The sequence below is a fragment of the Amphiprion ocellaris genome, chromosome 5 (assembly GCF_022539595.1).
Source record: "Amphiprion ocellaris isolate individual 3 ecotype Okinawa chromosome 5, ASM2253959v1, whole genome shotgun sequence".
NCBI lineage: Eukaryota > Metazoa > Chordata > Actinopteri > Pomacentridae > Amphiprion > Amphiprion ocellaris.
Window position 1 is genome coordinate 5393719 of NC_072770.1, and position 27939 is coordinate 5421657.

Genomic DNA, 27939 nt, shown 5'->3' on the forward strand with positions numbered 1-27939 from the left:
ATGTCAGTAATAATGTCAAACACTGATTCTCAAATCTGCTGTAGTTTTTTTCTCTTTTATGCCTTTATAAACTTATCTTTAGGTTTGAGATTTTTATTTCCCTACAAACCTTAAAGAAGGCACAGTGGTGATTATAGCAATTTCAAATCGTGAACAGTGGCCATAAAAAATCTACAGCATAATATGCGCCAAAATCCTGAAAGTTTACAAAGCTGTTGTTTGTTGAAGGTTTGTGTCACATTGCAATTTGGTACAATCCACGAATGTAATCAATTCTAAATATCTCCTATAAACAAATAAAACTGACTTTCCCACCCCACACAGACACATAAAAAATTCTCAAGACAGAACTGTATTGCAAATTATTTATAACTGCAAAATGTGTAACAAACTGTTCTGATAAATACAAGCATTTAACAAACCATCATCTAAAAAAGTTGACTTTCCATAACACCCACAAAACACAAATAGATAAGATCATCTTTCCATTAGAAAACAAAGACATTAACAAAAGCAACTCCCAGGCCAATGATATTTTATACATTTGCATATTTCAAAATATCGAACACCATTAAACTTCTGTTTTAAAATAACAGGGATAACTTAAAGAAATGACAGACTCACTGCGGGTTTTCTTCTCGTTGGTTGTTGCTATGTACAAACTTTTTGCATTGCTTCACAAATGCCACATTACATTTTTCAGTTTAGGTGGAGCGTCTCGTAACATTAAAGCAAAAAGAAAATGAGTGCCAAGAACAGGGCTGTGTGAAGAGAGCAGCAGATCCAAATTGTTCCTCAGATAACTTCGTGTCCTCTTATGACACAGACATAAGAAATCAATGTCATATTTTAGTAAATCATTTTGAAAACGCCACCAAAGAATCATTTGGAAGCAGTTTAAATGTATAGGAGAAAACTGGCAAATGAAAGGAAAAATCAAGCAGTTGCTTTGACTGTTTCTCTGCATTTCAGCTTTGTATTCGAGAGCCGTGAGAGCCTTATTGAGAGAAAAGGAAAAAGGAGCATCTTCTGAATAAAAATGAGCAAAATTAATGAATGTAATCTTCTGTTCCCAGGCACACACACGGCCATCTCTCTCTCATCCACACGCTAACAAAACTGTACAAAAAACATGTCTAATAATATACTAAAATCAGACTTCACTCAGGTTCTGTCTTAATGCCTCAATTCAGCACCGACGGTTGCAGTGTGACCCAACCTAGGCACCAATGAACAGGTAGAGAACGGTTTGTTCTCTCAGCCCTATGTTCTCTACTCTTTGTCAGATTAACTTCTTACAGAGATTTTCTTTTCCTTCAGACTGAATCCAAGAGCCCCTTAACATGTGGAATTATCATGCTATCCCAGAATTGGCACCTCGATGTGTTATCTCGATAATGACATTTGATAAGGGCCTTTGGTGTCTACATCTGGTATTAATAAGCAATCTTGTTATCTCAGTTCTGCCCCAATGCGATCAGATCCGAACAGATACAACAGATAATGGATGATGATAATGTCCCAGGTTAAGGAAAGCAATGCCGTTGTGTGGAGCTTTTCCTTTGCAGATAAAAGGGCAATTTGTATCTTTCTGACAGTAAGCTTGAGATGGCAGGAGGGGCAAAAATAAGGTGACCTTTTAACGTGTTGGTCAGATTTATTATTATTTAAGAATGTGGGATTATAACAAAGCAAGGCCTGACCATAAATCACAACCTTTTTGCATCATGTTTGTCCCATCCCTCTCCCCTCATTTCCTTTCATCTCTTTACATTTTATTCCCATTAAAAAGCATTAAATGCCCCAGTCTGGAGGATCCAACAGCAGGTACATGCATGTTCTGCATGCATTTCTAACTGCATCAACACATCATTTCTTATCCACATCATACATACAGCTCAACTGGTTGATATTGGGTGTAACTTTTGCACGACTTTTGTAGAAGTTCTTTTACATATTTCATTTGCGGTGTTTCCACAGAATTGTTGTGCAAATTTGAAGCAATTTAGACTTGTTTCCATTAAGTGCTTTGAGGTGAATAAACTTGGCTGTGTAGTGTCATCAACAGTGGCGGTATAGGCTCCATTTACCAACCACTAAAATACCTTAAAGAAGAAACAAACAAAACCTGTCACTTCAGTCATCCACCACAGACAAATGGAGAGAATTCTTCTGGAATTTTGTTAAATTGGGCAAGTTGCAATTCTTTCATCTCAGTTTATATTGGCTGTTAAATGCTGTCTGGAGACTTGAGAAACATAACATCAGTCATGTAAATTAAGTGTTTGCTGTGTCTGAACTGATTCAAAAAAGGAGCTTCCATCTCCTGTGAAGTGTGTTAGTGTCTTTGTCAAAAATCACTCTAAGCAAGCGTTGTTTAAGTGAACCTTTTCGAATATGATACATTAAAATGTGCATAAATATACGCTACAGAAACACAGCTATTGTTTCCGATAAACACCTGTGGTTGCATGTAAACACAAACTAACAGCTTCCTGATCACACTGCAGGCCAGTATGACCGAAGTGCTTGAAGGGCCACGAGAAAGAAATAACCAAGAGCCCTACATACACAACCAGTCAAAAGTTTGGACTCATCTTCTCATTCAATGCTTTCAATGCTTTTTATTCATTTGTGTAATTTTCTACATGGTAGATGAATACTGAAGATTAACATTTTTTGTTTAAAACATAATTCCATATGTATTCTTTTATAGTTTTGATGTTTTCAGTATTAATCTACAATGTAGAAAATAATTAAATAAAAAGCATTGAATGAGAAGGTGTGTCCAAATTTCTGACTGGTAGTATATGACTGGTCACATAGTGACTCAACTGATGCAGGCAAGTATGACGTGTTTATAGGGTTAAGACAAGTTTGAGAGAAATTTTGTATCAAAGGAACTGGTCCAGTAGTGCGGATAAGGTTGGGTCATAGTGCAGTCAGTGCCCTGTGCTGTCAGTGCTATGTTCTACACACACTTGCACACACGCGCGCACACACACACACACACACACACACACACACGCTTTCCTGCTAAGAGTCTTTGAGCATGTTGATGCGTGCAAAGATCTTGAGTGCAGGTCCCAGCTTAATGTTCATGGTGCTCATCAGGTGGTCCTCCTTTAACAGGAGCAAGGCCTGTCCATCGATCTCCTGAGAGCGAAACTCGTCTGCTATCTCCTGACAGCCTGTGTGAAGGGCAGAGGAACAAAATGCAGTGAATCACAGTGATACAGTACACTGTATCAGATGTGTGACGTGCACTAAACAGATGTACACTACCGTTCAAAAGTGTGGGGTCACCCACGCAATTTCATCTTTTCCATGAAAACTCACACTTTTCTTCATGTGCTAACATAACTGCACAAGGGTTTTCTAACCATCAATTACCCTTTCAACACCATTAGCTAGCACAGTGTAGCACTAGAACACAGGAGTGATGGTTGCTGGAAATGTTCCTCTGTACCCCTATGGAGATATTCCATTAAAAATCAGCCATTTCCAGCTAGAATAGTCATTTACCATATTAACAATGTCTAGACTGGATTGCTGATTAATTTAATGTTATCTTCATTGAACAAAACTGCTTTTCTTTCAAAAATACGGACATTTCTAAGTGACCCCAAACTTGTTAATGGTATTGTACATGTAGAGCTTTATTAGTGTGCTTCTTTAAAAAGCCTCGCTGACCTGGCAGCGAACGGATGAACTCATAAACTTCTTCCACGTTCCACTTGGTGGGGTCGTTGGGTAAGAAGCGCTGACAGAGTGACGGTGCGTCTCTTCCACCGCAGCTCTCCTGGTCTGAGGCTCTGCTCGGCTGCCGGTGGACAGGAACCTGAGCTGGAGCTGGAGCAGGAGCCAGGGGTCCTGAACTGGCTGCTGACAGGGGAGATGGTGGCTCCTCATAGCTGGACATGTCTGAGCAGGGGCTGGACTCCTCCTGACTGGGCTGTGAGGGATGTGGCGACGATACTGAACCGCCCTGAGTCTGCTGTGGTGAAGGGGACAGCTTCTGGAAAGCAAAGGATTCAGGAATGACGTCAAGACATGGTATTTGAGAAAGTGATGGTTCATCAGTAAAACACTGCTGGGACATTATATTAGTCATAGCAAAGATTAAAGGGGCAATAAATAAGATTTACACTGTACAATAGCTTCAAATGACTATAATACACCTGCAGGGAGTTGATAGGGTTATTGGATCGATACCAATGCCTTGAAAATTACTTTGTCAGGTGCTGAACCCACTGAATTACAAAATTCCCTTATTGATACAAACATGAGACAAAAGCACCCCCCACTGAAGGTTCCAGACCCATCCATTAAAATATTACATAACCCTCTTAAAGGGTACTGTTTATTCATTTTTGGATTTCTGTCAGATCGATAGACAATAGGTGGTTTTATATGTTTATATAATTACCGTGTGTGTAACATAATGCAGTGCTTGGTGTTAATGTTGTGTTATTTTTTTAGGGGGGGATTTTTCTGTTATTTATTGCGATTTGTATGTGTTTATGTTGTGAATGTTCTTTAAAATAATAAAAAATCTAAAAAAAAATATATATATATTTTTATTTTTTTATATATATATATATATATATATATATATATATATATATATATATATATATATATTTTTTTTTTTTTTTTTTTTTTTTTTTTTTTACATAACTCCAGATATTTCGACCGAGAAAAAATGTTTGCATGACAAAGCAAGTTATGTATTAATTATTGTGATATATTGAATAAAATGAAATTTGTTTTTACAGCTCATTTTCCAAAGACTATAGTTGACCAAAGTGATGTACATTTTGTAAGACAAGCAACAACAAAATGTGTGCAAAAAAGGATAGACTTAAAATAAGCAACATAGATTGTAGAACAAAAGTATAAAATATTTAAAAAGCAACACAAAACAGGAAAACAGCATGCAAAATCAATTTTTAAAATATAATTTAAAAAAATATTAACTCCGTAGAAGCAGCTAAAAGCAAAACATGCATATCTTAATATTTTTCCTAAAATGTTCAATAGTTTGATATCTTATTTACTCAAGCATAATAGAAATTTTTCTTGCTCTGTAATAACAGAAAAATCCACAGATTTCTGGTAACTACACAATATGGATAAAAAAAATGTAAAAGTACTCATTGATATGTGGCAAAAAAAAAACAAACCGGTCAATCCAGTTTCTTTCTACATCTATACAGCGTGCAGTCGGCAGAAAATCTCCTCTAATGCTTTTGCTTTCCTACTGGTCGCCAATAAAGGTTGACAGAGATCATAAAGCACTTAATGACCCTTGAAAGACAGAGGGAGATAATCAGCCTCACACAAATTATGCTCAACTTCATTAAAAAGCATGAGGCGTGAAAAGTGTGGGGAATAGAATGTGCAGTGGAAGCAGTATCTGATGGGAGGTAAAATGTTGATGAGGAACTTTTACATCAGTGAAGCAGCATGAGTATGTGTGAGCGTGTTTCTGTACCTGCTTTTTCGCCTCTATATTCGAGCGGCCCTGAGATTTTCGACGCCAGCGACTTGCCGGTTTGTTCCTCTCTGGGCGAAAGAGTCCTATCCGCTTCGTACAGCCCACGTTGTACCTGTTCAGAAACATCCACTATTTTTAGAGCTTTTCTTTTTATTATGACATAAACCGCTAATTATTTCACATGAAAAGAAATTTTAAAAAAAACAAAGTGACTCACCGCTTTGCACAAACCATTGAGCAGAATCTTTTAGTGCCCTTGAACGTGTAGGCAAAGTCGACCCAGCCACAGTATTCACACGTCAGCTTGGGTTCTTCTTTTTCTGTGGGAGAGAAAGCAGCATAAACACGAGACACTCCGAACATGAATTTTTCTACTGAAATGACACATTCATTCTTTGAAAACCAACATCCACTCTGACCAAATAACTGAAATAGAAGGACATGTAATAATCAGTATATTCAATATCTTTAATATCCATAAAATGAAGCTGTAGATCATCTAAATGATTTATTACGCAGTATTAAATTGACATATCTGCTCCAGAGATGGAAGAGGTTGAGACTCAGTGTGACGATCTTATTCACAAAGTCTGTTTTTCTGCACCAAGTAGTCAAATACAAGCACTCACAAATCTTTTTGTTCTACATTTTTAACCCGTCTTTGAAATGTTTTTTAGAAGAGGCACAGATAATGGCCTTATTTAGCAAAACATGTATCAACCAACAATCAGAGACACTAAAGAATATTCTTGGTCCGTTCCACTGTGTGTGTGTGTGTGTCTTTTTTTTTTTTTTTTTTTTTACAGCAGTAAGCCAATGTGTGTAAAACCATCCATCCATCCATTATCTATACACCACATAATCCTCATTAGGGACGTTGAGCGGCTGGAGTCTATCCCAGTTGACTGAGGCTGAAGGCATGGGACACCCTGGACAGATCACCAGTGTATCACAGGGCTACACATACAGACACACAATCACACTCACACCTACGAACAATTTAGAATCACCAGTTAACCTCAGCGTGTTTTTGGACTGTGGGAGGAAACCGGAGAAAACCCCACACATGCACTGGGAGAACATGCAAATTCCATGCAGAAAGATCCCAGAAAGGCTGGAATGTGAACCAGGGATCTTCTAGCTGCAAGGCGAAAGTGCTAACCACCAAGCCACTGTGCAGTCCCTGTGTAAAACCATTCATTTCAATTCCTACATGTGTTCCACTTTAACAAAGGCTTATTTCTGAAGGCAGAAATAAGCATTTGTTACAAGTGTTAAGAATTTATACTGTACTAGCAAATGTTGCTAAAGTTTTCTTTCATATCGTTACAGCATCATCATCATTCTATATGAGCATGTTATTTAGCAGGCTGTCTTTAATTTGAGGAGAAAAAGACAAAGTGATACACATTTTTAGGGGTTTGGTTAAGATATGCAGGCCAACTTCATTACACTGAGAGCATCCTTGGTGTGAGCAGAACCGGCTTTGGTCATCATTTATCACAAAGGCTGTGCACAGCAACCATGAATTTGTAAACAGACCTATTCACATTATGAGACTGATTCATGGTGCAGTTTCATACACTTTATCAATTCATTGGCGATGGAGACAAGAAATATGTGGAGAGAAAGCGGGGTACTATGCTTTCTGAACAGGATAAAGCTAAACAAACAAGTATATATAACTTATTCGACTTGAATCTGGTTGGTCTCACCTGGCTGGCTTATGTCCTCGGGCTCAGAGTCAGTGTTTGCTGCATTGCTGACCGGCGTTTTGTCAGGGTCTGAGGAGAGCTGATGATCCAGCTTCTTTGGGCTGTCGATGAGAATGGGCAGACGCTCCACCTGGTGTGAGGTACAAAATATTACCTTATGGACCAAAATGAAGGGTTTCGAGCTCCAGGAATAAGAAATAATGTGAAAAAAGACAACATAATTGACTGTATTTGAATCGCTGCAATTCAAAATAACAGCAGCAACATTAAAGCAAAGATCATAACTACTACGACTACATATCCTAGATAGTTTAATATCCATTTTCAGGCTTAAACAAACCAGGGGTCCTGAGTGCGACCATTTTGGTCACATATGCCACTAAAAATCTATCAAGTGAAGCTGTTCATGTACACTGGTTGCACCAGTGCACCTAACATTTAGCAGGTGTGTCTTGGTGTGTGCTATTTTTTTCTCCACCACCTGCATTGTACAATACATGGCAGATTAGTGATAGTCTGCTCAGCAAGTGGCTGATGTCAGTACCTCCAATGCTTTATGCTGCTCTGGGTGCTGTGAGCTCCTGCTGGCTACTCTGTTAACCTCACCCAGAGATGCTTGTATTGTCTGGAGATGGGCCAAAATACCGAGTCACTGCTGCTTGGTGTTCTGTGTTAGCTTCATGTTATTTTGTGTACAAGATATATATATATATATATATATATATATATATATATATATATATATATATATATATATATATATATATATATATATATATATATATACATATACACACACACACACACTAGTGACATTTATTCACTACTTGCCTTATTACAGACAATAGAGAATTACAACATATATCTTTCTGGATGTTTCAGTTGATTATTCACTTACTGTACTTCTGTCATTACGGTTGTGGTAGTAGTGGTTTCTACTTTTATTTGCCAACTTCAGCTGTTCCCCACTGTCTCATACTATTATCACAGCTCATTTGATATGCCAGTTGTAAACACTGTTGGTGCTCTATGTCTAAGTAAAATCATGTGAGGGGTCAGGTCACTTTGGGTATGGGGAGGGGTCAGCAGATTGTTTCATTTGGAAGCAGTATGCCAGTAGCCCCCACAAATTGTGAAGGCACTGTTGACCAGTCAGTCAATAAACCCACCACTAGTAACCTGCTTCTCCCTCCACTCGTTTGTGCACTTTTTCAACCTTTTTGAATTATTCTTCTGTGGGAGAGGCGATGAAGCAGGCAGGTTATTACACAGTGGGTTTCCTTTATTATTTGGCATTGTCACAATAATTGCAGATGACCTCCAAGTGATCACAGCGTGTAACAACATCGTTCTTATAACAACACAGTGCAGAAGCCCATTGGTTACACTGAGTGTAATATCAAAAGACGTGGTAAAAGATTTTTGGTGTGTCTAAATTATGTGCTAGTGTACCTTAAAAAAGTTATTCAAACCAGTGCAACCAATGTAAAAAGATCCCTGCAAACTACAACAGGAGGCACTGCTGGCAAATCAAGAAATGTGCATTTAATAGTGCTGTAACAATTAGTCAAATATCAAATTAGGCTTGTTCAGCTCTATAGCGAGTATTTACACCACATGTCCAATAGGAGGCAGAGAGCTCAAAGTGTAGAAATGACAACAAGCACATGTCATTGTGTTGTTCATACAGATGGGAAGATAGAAATGTTAAGCTTAGGCTTACAGATCTACTCTATAAACAATATCAGATAACAGGGCATCAATTTCAAAGGGAGATGGCTCAGATTAAAGAAGCATCATTACACACATACCTTCATCCATCTGTATTCGTTCACTGCTAGAGTCAGATCTACCTGTAATTAATGACTGACTCAAACAAAGGCTGCAAGCTGTCACTACTAGCAGTACCAGAGAGTTTGTGTTTGCCTGCTGACAGCTCCCTGCAGACGTGTACACTGGAGAGTGTGTGGTGCTCGGTTGTTTATCATGTTACTCTGCCTGTACAGCAGAGATGGGGTACTTACACACACAGGGAACGGCTCAGCGCCCTCCTGGATGACAAAGCCTTCGATGACATGTGTGAGGACCTGGGGCTTGACGATGGCCTGAGGCGGTTTGTTCTCACCGTTCTGCGGCGTGCTGCCCGTCACGGTGGGTGCCTCACTCTCATTTCCTGAGGTCATGGCTGGAGGTGGGGTCCCCTGTGCCGCACTTGGCCTCTTGGCTGAGCCCCCTTCAGACCAAGAAATGAATACACCATCCAGTTAATGTACAAGGGGCTGTCAGAAGTGGAACTCATAAATCATTTCAGTCATATTTAAAGACAAAAAGGTAGCACATTCTCTGGTTTCAGCTTGTCAAAATTGAATATTTGATGTATCCCTTGGTATATATGATGGCAAGCTGAATACTTTTGGAGATGAGATGGTTGCATTTTGAATAGGCCAATTCCAGCAACATATAATAAGTGTTTCTTCCCACTATTTAGGAACATATGATAGGAAAACTATTATTGACTTACAGACTATTAAGAAAAAATAATCAGTAAATAAAATTATACAGCAGCTCTATATTCACTGTTTAAGTAATTTTTTGAGTAGAAATAACAAACATGAACAGCTTTTCTTTGTTGTATCTGATAGAAAACTAAATATTTACAGGGGTGAGACTTTAAGGTGACAAAAACAAGACATTTAAAGATATCAGCTATACTTTAGGAGTCTGCAGTGGATCAATCAATACATTTGCTGAACTTCTGTGTATACACAGATTAACTGATGATTAGTTATAGCCATATATCTGGAAGGCAAATCTTTATTTTTTGTTTTTATTTGCGAGATAGTAATGGTTTAACAAAGTGTCAGATATTAAGAAATATGTGCTTATTCCGTTATATTATGTAAACTAAGCACATAATTGTCACATTATGGCCACCCACATGTAAACCTTCCCACTAGATCATCCACTTGCCTGTCGCTCATTTAAAAACGTTTATCCTGTCGACGGTCCAACAATACCTGAACAAGGTAAGTGACCCACCGACACAATGACGGTCAACAACCCACAACACACCCAAATCTGTATGTGATCGATTCTACCATCATAAGTATGCATCGGCTATTCTACTACAAACCCGCAAAAGCGAAAGTAAACATGAAGCCGCCATGCTTTGTCATCTTAAAGCCGTGAATATTAAAGAGAAGCGTTTTCTTACCGCGCAACTTTCGCTGTGTTCACAAAGAAAACATGTGCGGTTTGTTTGTTGTTCTAATGATCCGACACACACACAGAGACCTAAAGACGGACACACGCCGATCTGCTGTTGCTCTGAGCGGCGCCGCTTCACACCCCTAAATAAAAAGCTTTCAACAAGGTCCGCCTCCCTGTTTCCTCCCTGTTTCCTCCCACAGCCCTGATCCTCCTCAGGCTGCCGCAGCTCATCAGCATGTTTCGACCATTAGCCTCAAACCAGAGTCACAATGACGAGAACAGAGCCTACAGCTTCAAGTCTGCTACCGAAATGTCTTATTTTACTCCCAAAGATCGCGGCCAGTTTCGCCATGACACAATATTAATGCAGCGGATAAACACACACCAGCAGGCATGTTTTCAGCAGGGTTGTAAATGAGATTTAAGAGAGACATTGACCATACAGGACCCCTCAATGATCTCAACTTATGCACAATGTCTGTATATTACATGGATTTTTTGGTTCCGGTTTTTGTTTCCTCAAACTAACAATCGCCATGGAAGAACAGGCTTCCCTCAAACTAATGATGGGTGGAACTGTTTTTGTACAATATTTTCATTCAAGTAGACGTGCTGTAATTAAAAAAATGTAAAAAAATAAAACAAAAAAACAAACAAGAAAAGCACTCAGAGAGCACAGTACTCCGCCAAGGCCGCTCAGTTGTCGTATCATTTCTGATGGATAAGTCCCGATAAGTCCGCAGCTGTGGATTTGTACCAGGATCACAATCATGCAGCTGATGTAGTGTTCACTTGTTGTCATAGTTACAGTGATGCCGTGCCACTATCTCACAATGATACAGAAATCTTTAACAAATCCATAGATCCAGACTATAAGGCGCATCTCTGCTAAAATCTAATCAATTGGTCCTTGTGTCATTTCTGACCTTCGCTGAAAATTTCATCCAAATCCGTCAGTCTATTTTTGAGTAAAGTTGCCAACAGACAGGCGTTCAAAACAGTACTCCACAAACCACTCTCCAGTCCATCTAGCCATCGGTACATTTGTTGTGCCATTAACTCATAACTTAAGTTGCAAAGCAAAACTTCAGACTTTGCCACATTTGTTGGAAACGTAATCTGTGGCTATTCTGTGACTGGTTACATTCTCTGATGCAGTTTTAATTTAAAATGTCTCATCATGTCTTACTTCTCAACAAAGAATAGTCCTTATTGGACAGAAATGGAAACTCTGAGTCTAAGACTCCCTCTTCAGATGTACCAGTACTCAGACACAGTGAAAAATCTACAAAGACAGACCAGCAACCCAATAATTAGACATGTGATTATTAAAATCTGGTATGATGTAAGAAAATATCTAGAAGAACCAGATTCCCTATCACAATACAGCCCAGTATGGATTTTTTTACACCAAGAGAGCTGATGTTATATTTAAAACCTGGAATTCTAAAAGACTCGAAAAGAGCCAAGATCTGTATCTTTCAAATTATGATATTATGATGTCTTTTGAACAACTGGAGCACAAGTTCAATCTGAACAGACTATTTTTTTTAAAAATTCCTACAACTTAGAAGCTTTGTAAAAGCAAATCAAAACAATATACATACTAAACCCCTAAAGTCACTTTATTGAAACACTGATAACAAGGACAGTTTTAGAAAGAGCATCATATCTGAATACTACAATATGCTCACATCTTGCTCATCTGAGAGCTCACCATATAAGCTACCTGCTTTGGAACGAAGATCTGGAAATTGCAATTTCAGCAGAGGAGTGGAAATCCACCTATGCTGCAACTCATCTTCAGACAATAAACACACGGCTCAGATTAATTCATTATAACTGGCTGGTGCAAACACATGTAACTGATGCAAAGCTAAATCAGTTCAATAAGACTATGCCAGACATGTACACTAAATGTATACTAAACACTAGGGCTGGACCCGAATATCCCAACATCCGAATATTTGGTCGTGATGGTGGTATCCGAATATTTATTTTCGTCATTAATCGGGGCCGAGTATCCGGAGCCCAGAAATTGCTATTTGGGCCAGCCCTACTGAACACCAAGTGTTTTTTTCCCCCAAACATGTTGATATCTATAACATGTTACTTTCATTAATAGATCCTACAAATTGCATGGCTTTTTCTATTGGGTCATAGGTGTGGATCTCCAAGACATGTATGCCTCTGTAACACCACTCCCTCTACCAGATACAAAAAAATTATGACATTTATTTCAAAAAAGGTTTCGATTTTATACATTAAATTTCCCGACACTAGACTCTAAATGGTGCACATCCATTAATCCATTATCAAAACATGCCGGTTAATCCTGAGGGTTAAGGAAGGGTTCACCAGAACAGGTCACCAGTCTATTGCAGGGCTACACATAGAGACAGAGCACACTCACATCTACACCTAACACAATTCAGAATCACCAGTTAACCTCAGCATGTCTTTGGACTTTGACAGGAAGTAGGGGCACCCTGTGAGAACCCATGTAGACAAAGGTCTGAAAATAATCTTGCAATAATCAAGCTTATAAACAGTGTATGATGGATAGGATGTAAATGTATTTGATGTTCCAGAGGCAGTATTTAGATAGGCAGCTTTCTATTGCAGGAACTTGGTGCAGCTGCAAGATCCATCCATCCATTATCTATACACCGCTTAATCCTCACTAGGGTCGTGGGGGGGCTGGAGCCTATCCCAGCTGACTCGGGTGAAGGCAGGGGACACCCTAGACAGGTCGCCAGTCTGTCACAGGGCTACATACAGAGACAAACAATCACTCTCACATTCACACCTACGGGCAATTTAGAATAATCAATTAACCTCAGCATATTTTTGGACTGTGGGAGGAAGACGGAGTACCCGGAGAAAACCCACGCATGCACAGGGAGAACATGCAAACTCCATGCAGAAAGATCCCGGGAAAGCCGGGACGCGAACCAGGGATCTTCTCGCTGCAAGGCGAAAGTGCTAACCACTACACCACTGTGCAGCCCACCCAGCTGCAAGATGTTGCAAAAATTTACAGCAACTACCCAGTGACTGGCCCTCTGAGGTTTTATGCTCACATTTTGGTGTAGAATTCTGACAGCTTCAACTGTGACGTTGAAGCTCAGTTTGAAGTTTTGCTATACTATGGGTTAACTCAGAGTGTAGCAAAACTAGAAATAGTAGTTACTGAAACTAATTCATTTGTATGAGCACATAGGATATAAAATAATGGAGGTTTGTCATGCTTGCATATATGGTGAATTTTATGTTACTGCTATTTTAGAGAGGACAAGACTGCTTCTCAGAAGTACTCCCTGCCCTGAAAGGAGTTGTTCTGGCAGTTGCAACATGGATAAAATTTTGAGTCATCTTTAGAACATATTTTGAAAATTATTTCAGCTACAGATTGGATGCAGGAAGCCCAGAAAAGGGTTTTAACAAACATTAATAGACTGCAAAGCAATGTTCTATTTGTAGAAACAGTCTAAAAATCATTGTTGCCAGAGAAAACACAAAGGACATGGACTTCACCATGCTTAATGACAGCTACACAATGGTTGTCAGGTCCAAAAAACCTTAAAAAAAACATAGAGTTTTGCATATATTCTTTAAATTATTCCAAAAAAAACAAAACCCACTGGTAAGCTGCAGTCCCAGTGTGCCATTAATATAATGCCCACTCCTCTTTTTGTACAATTTTGAAAGACTTTAAAGGCGGCATACAGTTTTTCTGGATATCTTTTAGTATAGAGCGAGTAGAAAGCTTGTTTTATAAATGCAGTGTATATAATATTTGTAGCTGTTAACTTTAAATACTCAGTAAGCAACATGTAAAGTAGCTGTAGTCTGTATGCTTCCTCCTGAAATTAGATTTTTTCTGAAATACACAAAATTAAATTATGGGCATATCTTTAGTAGATCCTGCAGCCAGGAGATTACCAAAATAGTTCTTTGCTGTGCACATCACACTCAACTCACTGCCCAATTTGTGGTTTACATAACAGTTCATTTCATGAGATGCAAATTATTGGGACTATTACCAACCCTAAAAGAGGAAATGTGAGCACAGAAATGGATTCAGAGTATAGCTGCTGGATACTCATCCTTTCCAAGTATCTTAAAACCACCAACCTTTTATCTTAATCACCTGGCTGACAAAATTTGCACATTAAGCATAAAATATAGCCATACAAAAATAAATTTTACTGACACTGCAACATTTCTGGGCTTTTCTTAATACATACAGCTAAAAGCATCTTGACTGGATTATACATTTAACACTTCAAAGTCTATCCACATGTTATTACTTAAATATGTTTTAGTCCAGAATATGAAAATTAGGTTTGTAAGGTCTACAAACTCTGATTCTTCCAATCAACTGTCATAAAAAAAGAAAGAAAGCCTCACACATTGTTCATTGGACTGTAAGGGTCACTCATATAAATGGGAAATGTCAATAAACAGCCATGTGCGTTTTTAAACTGAAACACTCACAGCTGCCTCTGTAAATGACTCCAAATCCTTTTGTTGTAAAATGCCCCAAGTTCAAACATAAATGTGAAAGGCAGTATACCTGTGTGCCAGCTTAGTGCTAAAACAATGAATTACCAATTTATGAGCTCGTACTATTGTGCGATCTCATGCAATCAAATAGAAGAGCTACATAATAAATTCTTTTGTCATATTTCTCAAGTTTGACAATTAAAAGGCCATGAATCGTGGGATGTGACCTTATTCTATCTTTTAGCCCACTTAATGTATGTAGAACAGGAGTGGACAAAACATCTGGTGGCCTGGTCAATATTACAAACTCCAACAGAACTACAGCATGTGCCAAATGGGTCCACTATCTTTTGAAGGTAACAGCCTATACATATTTAAACAATGAATGTCTTTTTGATTGTTGTGAATAGAACAGTCCTAGGTAAAGCTTGATTTATGGTCTGTTCCAACTGCAGGCCAGAATGTCGGACAGAAACCTCCCTCCCCTGGCAACCTAATGGCTAAGTGGTAAGGGCGTTTACCATGTAGGCTAAAATGCCCCTAGCATACCCAGGTCACTCCCGGAACTCTGCTGCGTGTCATTCCTGTCCTTTCACTCTACATTTCCCATCTATGGCTTTGGCAACATTGAGCAATTAATTTACTGTATTACACCTGCAGTGCACATATGGCGAAGGGCTGTGGCAAAAAAAGATGCTGAGCTTTCATTTTAAGATCACAATCTATAGTTTCTGGTTCTAGCACAGCACTGTGAAACAAACATTTTTCAATGACTGTATTGTAAGTTAACTTGATATCCACAGAAGACAGAAAGAATAAATTGGCCGACGTCTGATACTGGCAAAATGAATGCTAAGAGGGTCATAAAAACCCCAAAGTGGAGGCTTCGTTTGATAAAAATTTGTCATACCTACATATTGACAGTTTCGTTTGAAAAAACATACACTTCATGAGTCATTTCCATGTCAAAAGGCCAAGCACAACTTGTGCAAAAATTATAAATACAACATCAATCTATTTTTATGTTTGCAGCATGGATTTAATCAGCAAATATGCACCATTTACGTGTATCTTTCATGCCTGGGGTAGCCAGTGGCGTGTCGTCTTAGAGCAGTCGCTCTGTAAACGTTCCTATACATTCAATAATATTTCAATAATACTGCATCTCCAATGTTTTCCTAAGTTGTGGGTATCAGTTGAGGGTCTAGAGCCCAACGTAAGGAAATCATAGACACAACAACAAAATGATAATAGACAATGTACAGTAAAACTAGATAAGGTGCTGACACAGCGTGTGTTAAATACAAATAAGTGTATGCATTCAGTTTTCTTTTCCTCCACTTGAGATTTATACAGGTGTAAGCCAATCCAAGGGGAGCCGAGAGGAAAGAAGTTAAATTTTGTTGAGGTAACAAGTTGTAACTAATACAATTTTTAACTGCTACCAATCCCCTTGTCCCAGAAAGTGAGTATCCCGCAGGGAGCAGTTTAGCAGCTTGGGAATTCCTGCTGAGTCATTACCTTGTGGCTGAACAGCTGGTGTGGCTGGGTCGACCTTGGGCTGCTCTACAGGCTTGGAGGGTTGTGATGGAGAAGGTACGGGTTGCTGTTGCTGTTGTTGCTGCTGCTGCTGCTGCTGTTGTTGCTGCTGCTGCTGCTGTGTGGAGGGAGTCTGGCACGTCTCTCTGACCACGAGTGAAGTTGGCTTATCTTTATTGTCTTGAATCATTCGAGAGGCCTAATATATGCATCAGGAACAAAAGACAGAAGGGCAGACATAAGAAAGAATATTTGATACAGGGATGAAAACACCCATCAGGGACTGTTAATGTTTTTAATGAGAGTGACTCAATAAGTGAAAACCATTAGGCTTGGAAAATATCACACCAGTGGGAAAATATTACATCAAGAATCCCAAACTCGGAAGATTCCTGCGTTTTTTTCCCATGTATGTCTTGGAGGAGAAACGCAGACTGTGGGTGTTTTTGGGACAGAGGTTTTTGTTTTTGCTGTTTTTTAAATTTAAGGACGTGTACAAGGACAGAAAAGGTCAGGATGTCAGAGTCAACAGAAACCTATGTTACATTAGACACAAGTAGAAGACAACAAATTTCCGTACTTTCTGGACTATAAGCCACTACTTTTTTCACACGCTTTGAACCCTGTGGCTTATACAAGGATGCGGCTAATGTATAGATTTCTACGGGCGAGCTTCATGCTGTCTATACGTTTAGCCTCGTCACATCAGACCAATAAAATTACCAAACAGGTCACAGTGGACCAATGAAACAGTTTGAATTAAATCAAACGCACTCACACTAAATTCTTCAGATTGGACATTTTGCGCTTCATGCACACACCTTCATCATGGAAAACATACAAAGAAATGCATATGATGCAGCTTTTAAGTTGAAGGCAATCGATCTGCCTGTCGAAGAAGGAAATAGAGCTGCTGCACGTGAGCTTAGCATCAATGAATCCATGGTGAGACGTTGGAGTTGGCAGCGTGAACTGACTCAGTGTGTTTTATTGCCGTGTTACTGCCGTGTTTCAGGCACTGTTCGGAAAAACGCATTTATTTAATCAAAAGTTTAAAAAAAACTTTCAGTGTAAATATCTTATGTTACAACATGAACACCTGCGGCTTATGGACAGGTGCAGCTTACGTATGTACAAAATCTTTTTTCTTTTTAAATTTAGTGGGTGTGGCTTATATTCAGGTGTGCTCAATAGTCCGGAAATTATGGTACTCACATTTATTGTCCCATTCTGAAACATCTACAATGGATAATGTGCAGCATGTTACTGTAAGAAAGGGATATCTCTCTATAGCCATTATATAGTAGTATAGTGGTATGAGAAAGGTGGGAAGTATATTCAAGAGAATGGGCAAATATTTTCCTTTATTAGAATAAATGTGAATGATCTAAATCATCTAAGTATTAAAACACAAATAATTCTGCTTTTAAATAATAGAGTGTGGAGTGTTCGACCTCTGAATGCTTCTGAGCTATATACATGATCTTTGAATTCACGAGCACATGTGTGTGGGTGACACGACAGAGCCCTGAAATGGTTTCATTACTAATCCACAGGTAGAAGAAACGTAGCAAGTGCCGCTGAAAGCTGAAAGACTGCTAGATAGTTGCCATGGATGCAAACAATGCAGATAAAAGAAGCTTTGAAAATGTTCTGTTGCTGATCAAGGTCTTCTGTTTGAGACATTGTTGTGTGCATCTGTACATACCGTTGGCTGTATTTGTAGGTTGATGGCAGTGAGCTGGACAGGCTGAGCTTTGGCATGGTTGAGGGAGGAGTGCAGGGCGTGAGGGCTGATGGTGGAGTGGAAGATAGTGGCCTGCTGGCTGGGTGTGTGGGGCTGGTGTGGACCAGGTTTGGGCAGCACAGGGACAGGGTGCTGTGATGGCTGAATGGAGGCCGTCTGCAGCAACTGGCCCGTTGTCCTTTGGGAACCTTGGCTCTGCTGGACCACAAACTGCTGTTGCTTGTGCTGCTGAACCAATGAATGAGGCTGAATCTGCGCGTACGCTGTAACGAGAACAACAGAGACTAAATCGATCAACTGCTGTTTCCACCAAACTCAACACTTCAGTAGCAACTCAAATTCACATCAAGGCCAAACATCGAGGTGGCTGTCAGTACACTATAGTGTGCAAATCTCTGCTCATTATTGTTACTGCGACCACAGATGTTTGTAGGTAAAAAGATGAAACCAACGTGTCAGACTGACAATAAGTAATATTTAATTCTTGAATGTCTGCACTGTAAAACAGGTATTAATTGATTTTACTTTAGTTAGAATTAAAGTTTGGAAAAGCTTGGCAACAGCCATTTTTAGCCACCTCAGATAATTAAGTCACTAGTGGGGATACTATTGGCTAAATGTGCAACTTGCTTTGTCTGAGAGAAAATTCTGTTCCAGCTTCTGGAATAGAAGTAGACTATTTCTTCATTCACCAGTTTATTTGACCTGCCAATTTGACAGCATCTTGAGCTCCTGAAAAATTGTGAAGGATGTTTTTCACATTTCTTTGCAAAGATAAAAACTAAAATAATTGGAAAATACATATGTCACACAAACTAATAAGAAAAGCAATCATTATTTGCTTTCCTTGTGTACACAAAAATTAGATGTTTAACATTTTATGCCACAAATCAATCATTATTGTCTTCTGTAAGATAATTCAGATATTTCTTTACAAAGTGAACTACAACTTGCTACAAATAACAACCATTATTTTTTTCATGTGATCTCACAACTGTCCAAACTCTGGATATCAGGTTTACTGTGCCACCCGGCTCATAAACAGTGAAAAATGTAGACATCTGCACAAAAGAGCTTGTTTTGTAGCATTGCCTTCACCTGTGTGCCCCTTGTTGACAGGATGTAACATTAAGAGCTTGTTGAAAGGTGCACAGAGAAAGGCACAATGTGGCAGTTTTGGCTGTACCATTACTCACAAATCGTTTCTAAATGGCCTGTCACCACCTGTCAGGGCTGCTATGGGTAAAAAGACATCCTGAGCTCACAACATTCCCAGAAGCCAAAGACACAGCACATCAATCTTGTATTGTGGGAGCATGTGTGAGTGGGAGATTGCTCAGCGGAAGTAGCCAGAGGCTAGGCTAGTATTAGAAATGCCCCAGGAACAAGCATGCAGAGCCAACTGTCCATGACACCCTTTATAGAGTTAATGTTGAGTCAGCCTGTCCCAGCCTTTTTCCCGCCTTCTTGACCTCTAACAACTTCACCAATAAGAGCATAGACTCAATCTTACAAAAATCCAGTCAGGACAAGAGTTACCCCCAAGTACTTCACAGTAGTTCCTGCTGTATGACCCGTGTGAACATTGAAGTGCATTTGGTGATGGCAATAAAGCTCCCAATAAATCCCAGAATGGAAAACTGCCAAGTGCATCAGCGTTTGTCTCAAATCCCCCTCATCACACCCTCCTACCCCCAGTTCTTTTCATGATGTTTTGTGTGGGATAGGCTCCATCTGGTTTCAAAGTTTCCCTGTGAGGCTCTAACCACAGTCTGTGCACTGCCGTTGAAAATATAGATGTATCTATCCAGCAGAGTTCGCATGTCATTAGTCCCTTTAATGCTACAGAATCTGCTGAAAAGTGTTTTCTTTTTCACATGGTGAGACACAGTGGAACCCTCTGAGTGAAACTTTGGTTAGCTGTGGCGCAGTGGCAAGACCTTCAGTTAATATTTACAATATTCAGAGTAGGATAAATATGAGCCAAAGATGGATGGATACAGCCAGTTGAATGATAATTTTACAGTGCTAGCCTACATGATGATTGACACTTGGAAAGGATTTTAAACAGGCCACGCAAAAGACAATTAACATCTATCAGTTCAGTCTATCAATGCCTAAAAAACGATTAGACACATCATGATTGTCTCTTGAAAAAGTTACAATCATTCCACAAAACTCTTTAACCCTGTCAAACCCAATGTTGCAAAAATACATCAGCTTACTTTTCTATTTTATTTGTTTGTGTGTGTGTATAATTTTTAAAAGTTTTTTTTAAAGTTTTATTTATTTATTGCCAATTTTTTCAGTATTTGGGTCTTACAGGGTAAATCTGAATTTTAAAGTCAGCAGTCATGCATCTTTAAAATTGAAGAGTATCTATGCTTGAGCAGAGTGACCACAATATTACAGATGAAGAGAACTATCAATGTCATACCACTAGTTTATTTGGCAAGCAATGCTCAAACAATCCAACATTAAGGTCCACAATAAAATTTTCCAAAACTGCAAATTGAATCATGTGGTCTTCTTTAGCAAATGTACTTTGCTCAGTTGTCCCCCATGTGTGATGGATGAAAATATCCATGAAAGAATAAGGCTAAGACTCTCCTGCCATGTTCTCAGCTCAGTGAGTCTGTACTAGCAAAATGCTGACGTTATGCTCACATGGTGATGTGTAGCAGGTTTATCATGGCCATTAGCACTAAGCACAAAGTAAAGCTGCAGCTAATGAGAATGTCTTTAGTTTTGGGGCACATCAAATTACTGCGCAAACTTCATAAGAAAGTTAAGTTTCCCACCAAAATATTACAACTCATCTGAGGGCAAACATGAATGTGTGCACCCAATACCATGGCAATCTATTTAATATTTGTTGAACTGACTCAAAACCACAAATATCAGCCTCATGATGGCTCTGGAGGAGCATTTGGGACTAAAGTGGTCAACATCATCATAGCCAGATCCACCCTGCTACTTTGACGAAAATCCCTGGAACTGGAACTTGAAATTGTTTTGTCAAACTTATATTTCCATGCTCAAGAATGTATTTGCATGCTTAGCTATTAAGACTACATATAACTATTACATCACCAGATTCCTCTACATGACAGTAAAATAACTGAAAGCTGAAAAGTGGACACTCACTTTGCTTTTTTCAAGTGACACAAGTAACATTAAAATGGAAGAAGGCTGCTTGAGGGTGATATTGGTTAAAGGGGTGCTTCACCAACTGCATACATGTACATTATTTCACTAAGCATGGTTAACCTTTAGGCATCAATTTAAAAAGGCTACACAGAGGTCCTTAAGGACAACAAGTCCACATCAAAAACACTGCCAAAAAAGGTTTTTTATTAATGCTTTTTTAATTTTTAATGACATTTCTTTCATTCTGTCAGCCCTGATCGCAACTACTAATTTTTATTTATTTATTATAGGATTTTAACCCTTTAAAAGTTAGCTTGTTCACATGACAACATTGCTGTTCTTAATTTTAAAAAAAGACCAAAAAAAAAATAATCTATACAATAAACACAACAGGGAATATATATATATATATATATATATATATATATATATATATATATATATATATATATATATATATATATATATATATATATGTATTTTTTTTTTTTTTTTTTTTTTTGATGATCACTGTCTGGGATGTGCCAATGATTAGCACCAACATTAATTCTAAAGCAATATTATTTTCTATGTTGCATCAAATTTTTAAAAAAGACACACTCAAGACATTTAAGACAAAAATGTCAAGAAACAACTGCTTTAAAAATGTCATATATAAACATTATTTTCCACTTTCAGTAATTGATTTATCTTTAACCACTATCAGTCTTGATCCCAAAAAACAAATATTTAACCCTTAAAAAAAAAAAAAAAACCACACACACACACAATTGAATTATTTTCCATAAAAAAAAGTCCACAGCAGATGTATCTTTGAAGCGTTCCAAGAAGCCCCACAGTTTTATTACTTGAAGGAGTGCATTTGTGGGCATTTATGGACATCTGTGTATGTGTGTTTGTGTGTGTGTGCACATCTTATGGAGAAACTGTTCAGATCCTTTATAACTTCTTTATCAAGGTCAAGTTCAAAAATAATCTCTGTACAAAGCAGAGCGACTAAAAAAACATAGCTATAACAACCATTAGCTATTAGCTCATATGGACATGTGGCCACAAACATCTGCATGTAGGCACAAAAGTACCCACCTATAAAGATGTACATACTCCCATCACACCCTCACCTTACACACTACCATTCAGAAGTTTGGGGTCACTTAGAAAGGTCCTTATTTTTTCAATGAAGATAACATTAAATTAATCAGGAATACAATCTGGACATTATTAATGTAGTAAAGGACTATTCTAACTGGAAACAGTTGATTTTTAACGGAATGTCTACATAGGGGTACAGAGGAACATTTCCAGCAACCATCACTACTGTGTTCTAATGGTATGTTGTGTTAGTTAATGGTGTTGAAAGGCTCATTGATGATTAGAAAACCCTTGTGCAGTTATGTTAGAACATGAACAGAAGTAGTAGAGTACTAGAAGTAGCAGAAATAGTCTTGAATTTCCCTGAGTGAGGCCTGAGTGTGCATGTTAATACATATGTGTGTGAAGTGGATAAGGTGATAAAGAAAAATAGCAGTTTCAATCTGTATCAGTGTGGCCATTTTTGTCTTTAAAGTCCCGAGTGTAACCTTTTTGCATACACAATGTAGGTAAAATAAATCCACTTGACCTTTTTAATCTTTTTCCACAGTGGATGATAATGATTTTGGTGTTGTATGTGTGCTTTCTGGGGGTCAAAATGCATCAGGAATTGTTCTGTAATTGAATAACACCATATTTAAGCAAAAGCTCACTAAATCATTAGATTCCCAACCCCAGTACGAGCAAAGGAGGGGGATTTCTGAATCACTACACACCGGATACAACCACCCCTCCCCATGATTCTTGACAACTTTCTCAAGGCCCTAATGAGGAACAGAGAGAAGTCTTGGAAGAGGAGGAAGACAGGGAAATTCATTTAAAAGCTATTCCCCCTCAAGGTTTAGAGATTAAGGACTGGAATGACTCAGAACCCACGCCCACGCACATATATACACATGCAAATCATACAATTCAGCATGTGGCAGTGGCCTCCACTCCCCCTGAGAGTTCGAAGGCCTCTTATGTTATTTGTGTATTGTTGTGCAATGTCTTGAGATTGAGGACAGTGTACATCTCTCTCAGCGTTTGAAGCACCAGGCCCTGGAAAATCCCAGAGTTTCCACAGTCACACTGGCAGCCACTTTGGCTTACTTTTATGAAACACATTCCAATCTACAACAACACAGCAACAGCAGGCCTTATGCCGTCTTTCTTCACTTTAAAGTGAGGAAATTAGAAAAATACTAGCAACATTGATACAGTTCTTGGTTGGTTCTGTTAAAAAAAGCTCTATCTCTTGTTCCTCAGTCTACACACAATGACAGACACTCAGGGAGAAAACCAAATCTCAAGACTCTGGCAGTGGTATAATACACAGTGCTGTTATGTTTTCAGATCAACATAAGGAGATTGTAAATTTTGATAAACAATAAAAGAGAAACGTGTAGTGAATTATTAAAATGGTCAATTTCTTTTTTTTTCTTTTTAAAGAGGAGCTACTCAAGTACAGAAGCTGTTGTGTTTCCAAGGTTTGCTGCAATTTTATCCAAGTGAAGCTGGCAGCTGATACTGTTGCTATTCCAAGACAAAGGCATCATGCGCAGATCTGTTCTTTGAATCTATGAGCGTGGTGCTTTTGGGGGTTCCCTGCTGTGGTTTCATAGTAAAATGCTGGCTCCAGTGATGACAGACACTCAGTACACCAAGCAAGAGGGCCAAAAATGTATTTCCTGCCCAATTTCTATTCAAGTGAAAGTACTGCTGTATGTGATATTCACAGAAACAGAAACGTTGCTCGATCAGATGAAGCACGACGACCAAAAACAGCAAGCACAATTAATCACACCTCCGCCATTTTTGTCCTTCTCTTGGGTCAGACTAGTTTCTGTTGAGTAATTACAACAAGAATAAGGGGAGTTGGATTAAAGCACACACACAATGTTCATTATTTCATCCTAATTACTGATATAGCGATTGAGTTTTTGGCTTGTGGAAGGAAAACCTCAATTTTATCAGGTCTTCAAACTGTGTTAGAAGTATTAAGACCTTTAACTGAAGTCCAAGAAGTTATGCTTCACTGTGGAAATACAAAAAACACAGTCTTTGCAGCAATAAATGTACATCGAGTACAAAAATTAAAATGCCTTTTAATAGTCCATACTGTATTAACAGAATGTTACCATTGATGAATTCTATCAGTATTTGTTATTGTAGCGCGTTCTGGAGCTAATTATAACTGTAAATATTCTATAATGTTGTAAAATGTTTTACTATGTAAAAATTCTAGTCTGACACAGCAAATAAAGCCATGAGATAAATATAGTAGAGTGAAAAACTATCAACATCCTCCTGATATTTCACTCTCACATGCACTGGGATTAAAGTATTAGGTTTCATGAAGTGGAAATACTCAAGTGCCTCTAAATTATACTTATCTATGACAGCAGTATAAACAGTATGAGCAAATGAATGAGCCAATATTGTGGTAAATCTTTCTCACAGAGTGCAATTTAAAAATGTTTTGTCATTAGATTTTACTGCAAGCACCATTATCAAAATGAAATATTCAATATTTTAGCAACACTAAAACTATCAGACATATGCAAATGAGTCAGTAATCTAGAGCCTACATCTACAGCATTCTGCTATAAAAACAAGGATATAAAAAGGGTTTAAAATCACAAACCAACGCAAACCACAAGCAAAATTTTCATTTTCCTGCAGCTATAAAATCATTTTGTCTTTTCTATTAGCCATAACACATTATTAAGCATCAAAGTAGCTACTTAAATTTAAGATTTACAAAACACAATGGCCTGTCAACATATAAAGTTATGTGATTTCAACCCAGAAATTAAAGTGCATAATGACCCAGTCTCAGTCAAGCTGAACTGAAGCTTTTATCCTAATCAGAATCCCATCAGCCAGCCATAGTCTCTCCTGCTGATCCACAGTGTATTAACTCCCCAGCATCTCATGTGCACACCTGTCCCTCGTGGCCTGCTGCTATGGCAACCCATGTTAATTTTTTTTCAGACAGCATGCTGCCAGATTTTCAGCTTCCATCCTCCCTTTCATTTTATGTGAATCCATTACTGAAACAAAGCAAGACACAGTTGTGCACTGACAGGCTGAAATAATCCCTACTCCCCCCTTCACATGCACACAAGCCCAAACACACACACACGCACGCACGCACGCACGCACGCACGCACGCACGCACGCACGCACGCACACACACACACACACAGCAGACAACACTATTCATTAAAACAGCATTATATGTATAAAAAGTTTATATTCATGCACATATACAATGATATGGTATATGTCAACACAGAAGTTATTTTGTGAAATGTGATGTTTTATCAGGACCCTGTGGAGACTGAGGCAATATTTTTGAAGAGGCTTATCCTGCAAACAAACTAGACTTCATTTAACGTAATCAGCTTGTACTGCTGGCTCATTCATAAGACAAAACAGCTGCTGACTTTCAATTACACAATAAGTGGCATGAAAACACTCTTGCATGGCAGTGTACCCTTCACAGCTTCTAGCTCACAAAGCAACTACACTGTCCCAGACACAATCCAAACACAGTCTTAAATACGGCTGGTTTCAACCTTATAGTGAGTGAATGGATCTGTGATTCAGGCCTTGACATGTCACAGCAACACCTAGGAAAAAAGCTATTAAAAGTGCAAACTATTAAAGCTTTTCTCATCTAATCTCACTATAAAAGACAAGAGCACATTTCTACTGTATATATGTCGGCTGCCTGAAACCCCAAATCTATTTTCAAGTTTGAAATGTACATCTGTCAAAAAACGAAGCATGCAGCAGCTGGCTGGCAATTTGGCTGTTTAACTTGTCCACCCACAAAAATTAAAACAAACGTCCTATGGAACATTGAGTGTCAGTGTCTGTACAGAAATAATACAAACCCTCTAAAAATGTGAACTGTTTACATTTCACATACACACCACTTTCTCTGCAACCCATGTGGCAGAAAACACGGCGTCCACACAGACATTATAGCATGAGCAGCATGTTATCAGAGCAGCTCAAGAACTGAACTGCGCTCCATCTGTGTTTACGTAGAAAGCGTTGAGAAACAGATTTGAAAATAGAAAAGAAGTCATTTTACAGGCAAGGAAGACATTTGCCATAAGTGGCATTAGAGGAAAAGTCAGAGGTTCACCAAAGTCATTAGCTTTGATCCTCTAGGGACCATGAATGTTTGTACAAAATTTTATGTCAGCCAGCTGTTGAGATATTTCTGTCCGAGTCAAAGCAGTGCACCAACCAACTGACAATACAATGCATAGCACCATATCAAAGGCTTAAAGTTACTAGTTCTTGTTAGCAATTTTTAGATTTTACAGCATTTTCAACATTCACTGTAGGTATTGAATTATCAAGCAACCTTGTTTTTTGACAAGCTGTTCATTCAACAAAGCTCAATAAGCAAGTCTGGGAATAGTAATTTGGTGTTGCATTTAAATTTGGTGAGAGACTAAATATGACACTCATTAGGTCTGCAAATAATAATTATCATTACTGACTAGTTGGAAGATTGTTTTCTCTATTAATTCATTGGTGATGGAAAAAAAATTATATTATAAACATCCAGTGTACTATAAAATAGGAAGAAAATTCAAAATCATTATTTTAGTTGGAACTATTTATCAAGATATTTGCATGTTCCTGTCAAATCACCAACATTTTAAGTAGCTACTTGGTTCAGATTTCATATTCAGATTACTAATACATATTATTTGTCTGACAGCGATCACTAAATCTGTTAGATGGTTTAACATTGTGGAAATGCAAGCTTCACCTACCTGGAGCAATCAGAGGCTGAGCACTGACAGCTGTAACACTGCGGCTCATGTTTATAGCTCGGACTTCTGTGACTGCTGCACTGTCCCCTTTCTTCCCTCCTTCAGAGGTGCTTTCGGAGGAGCTGGCCTTCCCCACTGTGGTGCCCTGGGTCCCCTGGCTGGGATTCTTAATCAGTGAGGCAGGCTGAATGGGCACGGGGTTCTGCTTCAGACTGAGAGCCTGCAGGGTCTGAGTCTGTGAGGAGGACGTGGTTGCCCCCTGCTGGCCGCGGATAGCCAGATTCTGGACCTGATTCTTTAGGGAGACAAAAATACAGATATTTACACAAACCAATTCACAAGTAAATTTTTATAGGTTTGTCAAAACCATGTTGATTACAGAATTAACAAAGTTGAACTTCACAACGCTTTAAATGGAAAACCAATAAAGTTTCTTAAAGCTGTTATGGCAGTAATTTTTTAATTTTTTAATTCATTATTGGTACAGTGGTCCCTCATCTATCATGGGAGGGTCTGGAACATAACCCTCCACGAAGTAACGACCACATTGTAACCCTTAAACATTGGTCGACTCACCCGTCTCCAGGGCTGTAGGTCAGGCTGGTTACAATTATTTTGCATTTTTATGCTCATGTCTTATGGTATCTTCCATGATAAACATCCCCAGCAGGACAGGACAGTTTTCTGCAGGTT

At 38.6% G+C, this 27939-nt stretch overlaps 1 protein-coding gene across 2 annotated transcripts in view; it reads right to left on the reverse strand.

Moving 5' to 3' along the window:
- Positions 1-351: 351 nt before the first annotated feature.
- The window catches only part of phc2b (polyhomeotic homolog 2b (Drosophila)), a 44092-nt gene continuing 16504 nt past the window's right edge, over positions 352-27939 (reverse strand). For both annotated transcript variants that reach the window (XM_023287598.3, XM_035955965.2), the window contains exons 7-15: positions 27247-27541; positions 18182-18483; positions 16456-16672; positions 9240-9448; positions 7216-7345; positions 5718-5820; positions 5498-5612; positions 3694-4018; positions 352-3191 (exon numbers count right to left, since the gene is read on the reverse strand). In XM_023287598.3, the coding sequence (XP_023143366.2) occupies positions 3037-3191; positions 3694-4018; positions 5498-5612; positions 5718-5820; positions 7216-7345; positions 9240-9448; positions 16456-16672; positions 18182-18483; positions 27247-27541 (1851 nt within the window). In that variant the 3' untranslated portion in view covers positions 352-3036. The remainder of the gene's footprint in view (positions 3192-3693; positions 4019-5497; positions 5613-5717; positions 5821-7215; positions 7346-9239; positions 9449-16455; positions 16673-18181; positions 18484-27246; positions 27542-27939) is intronic.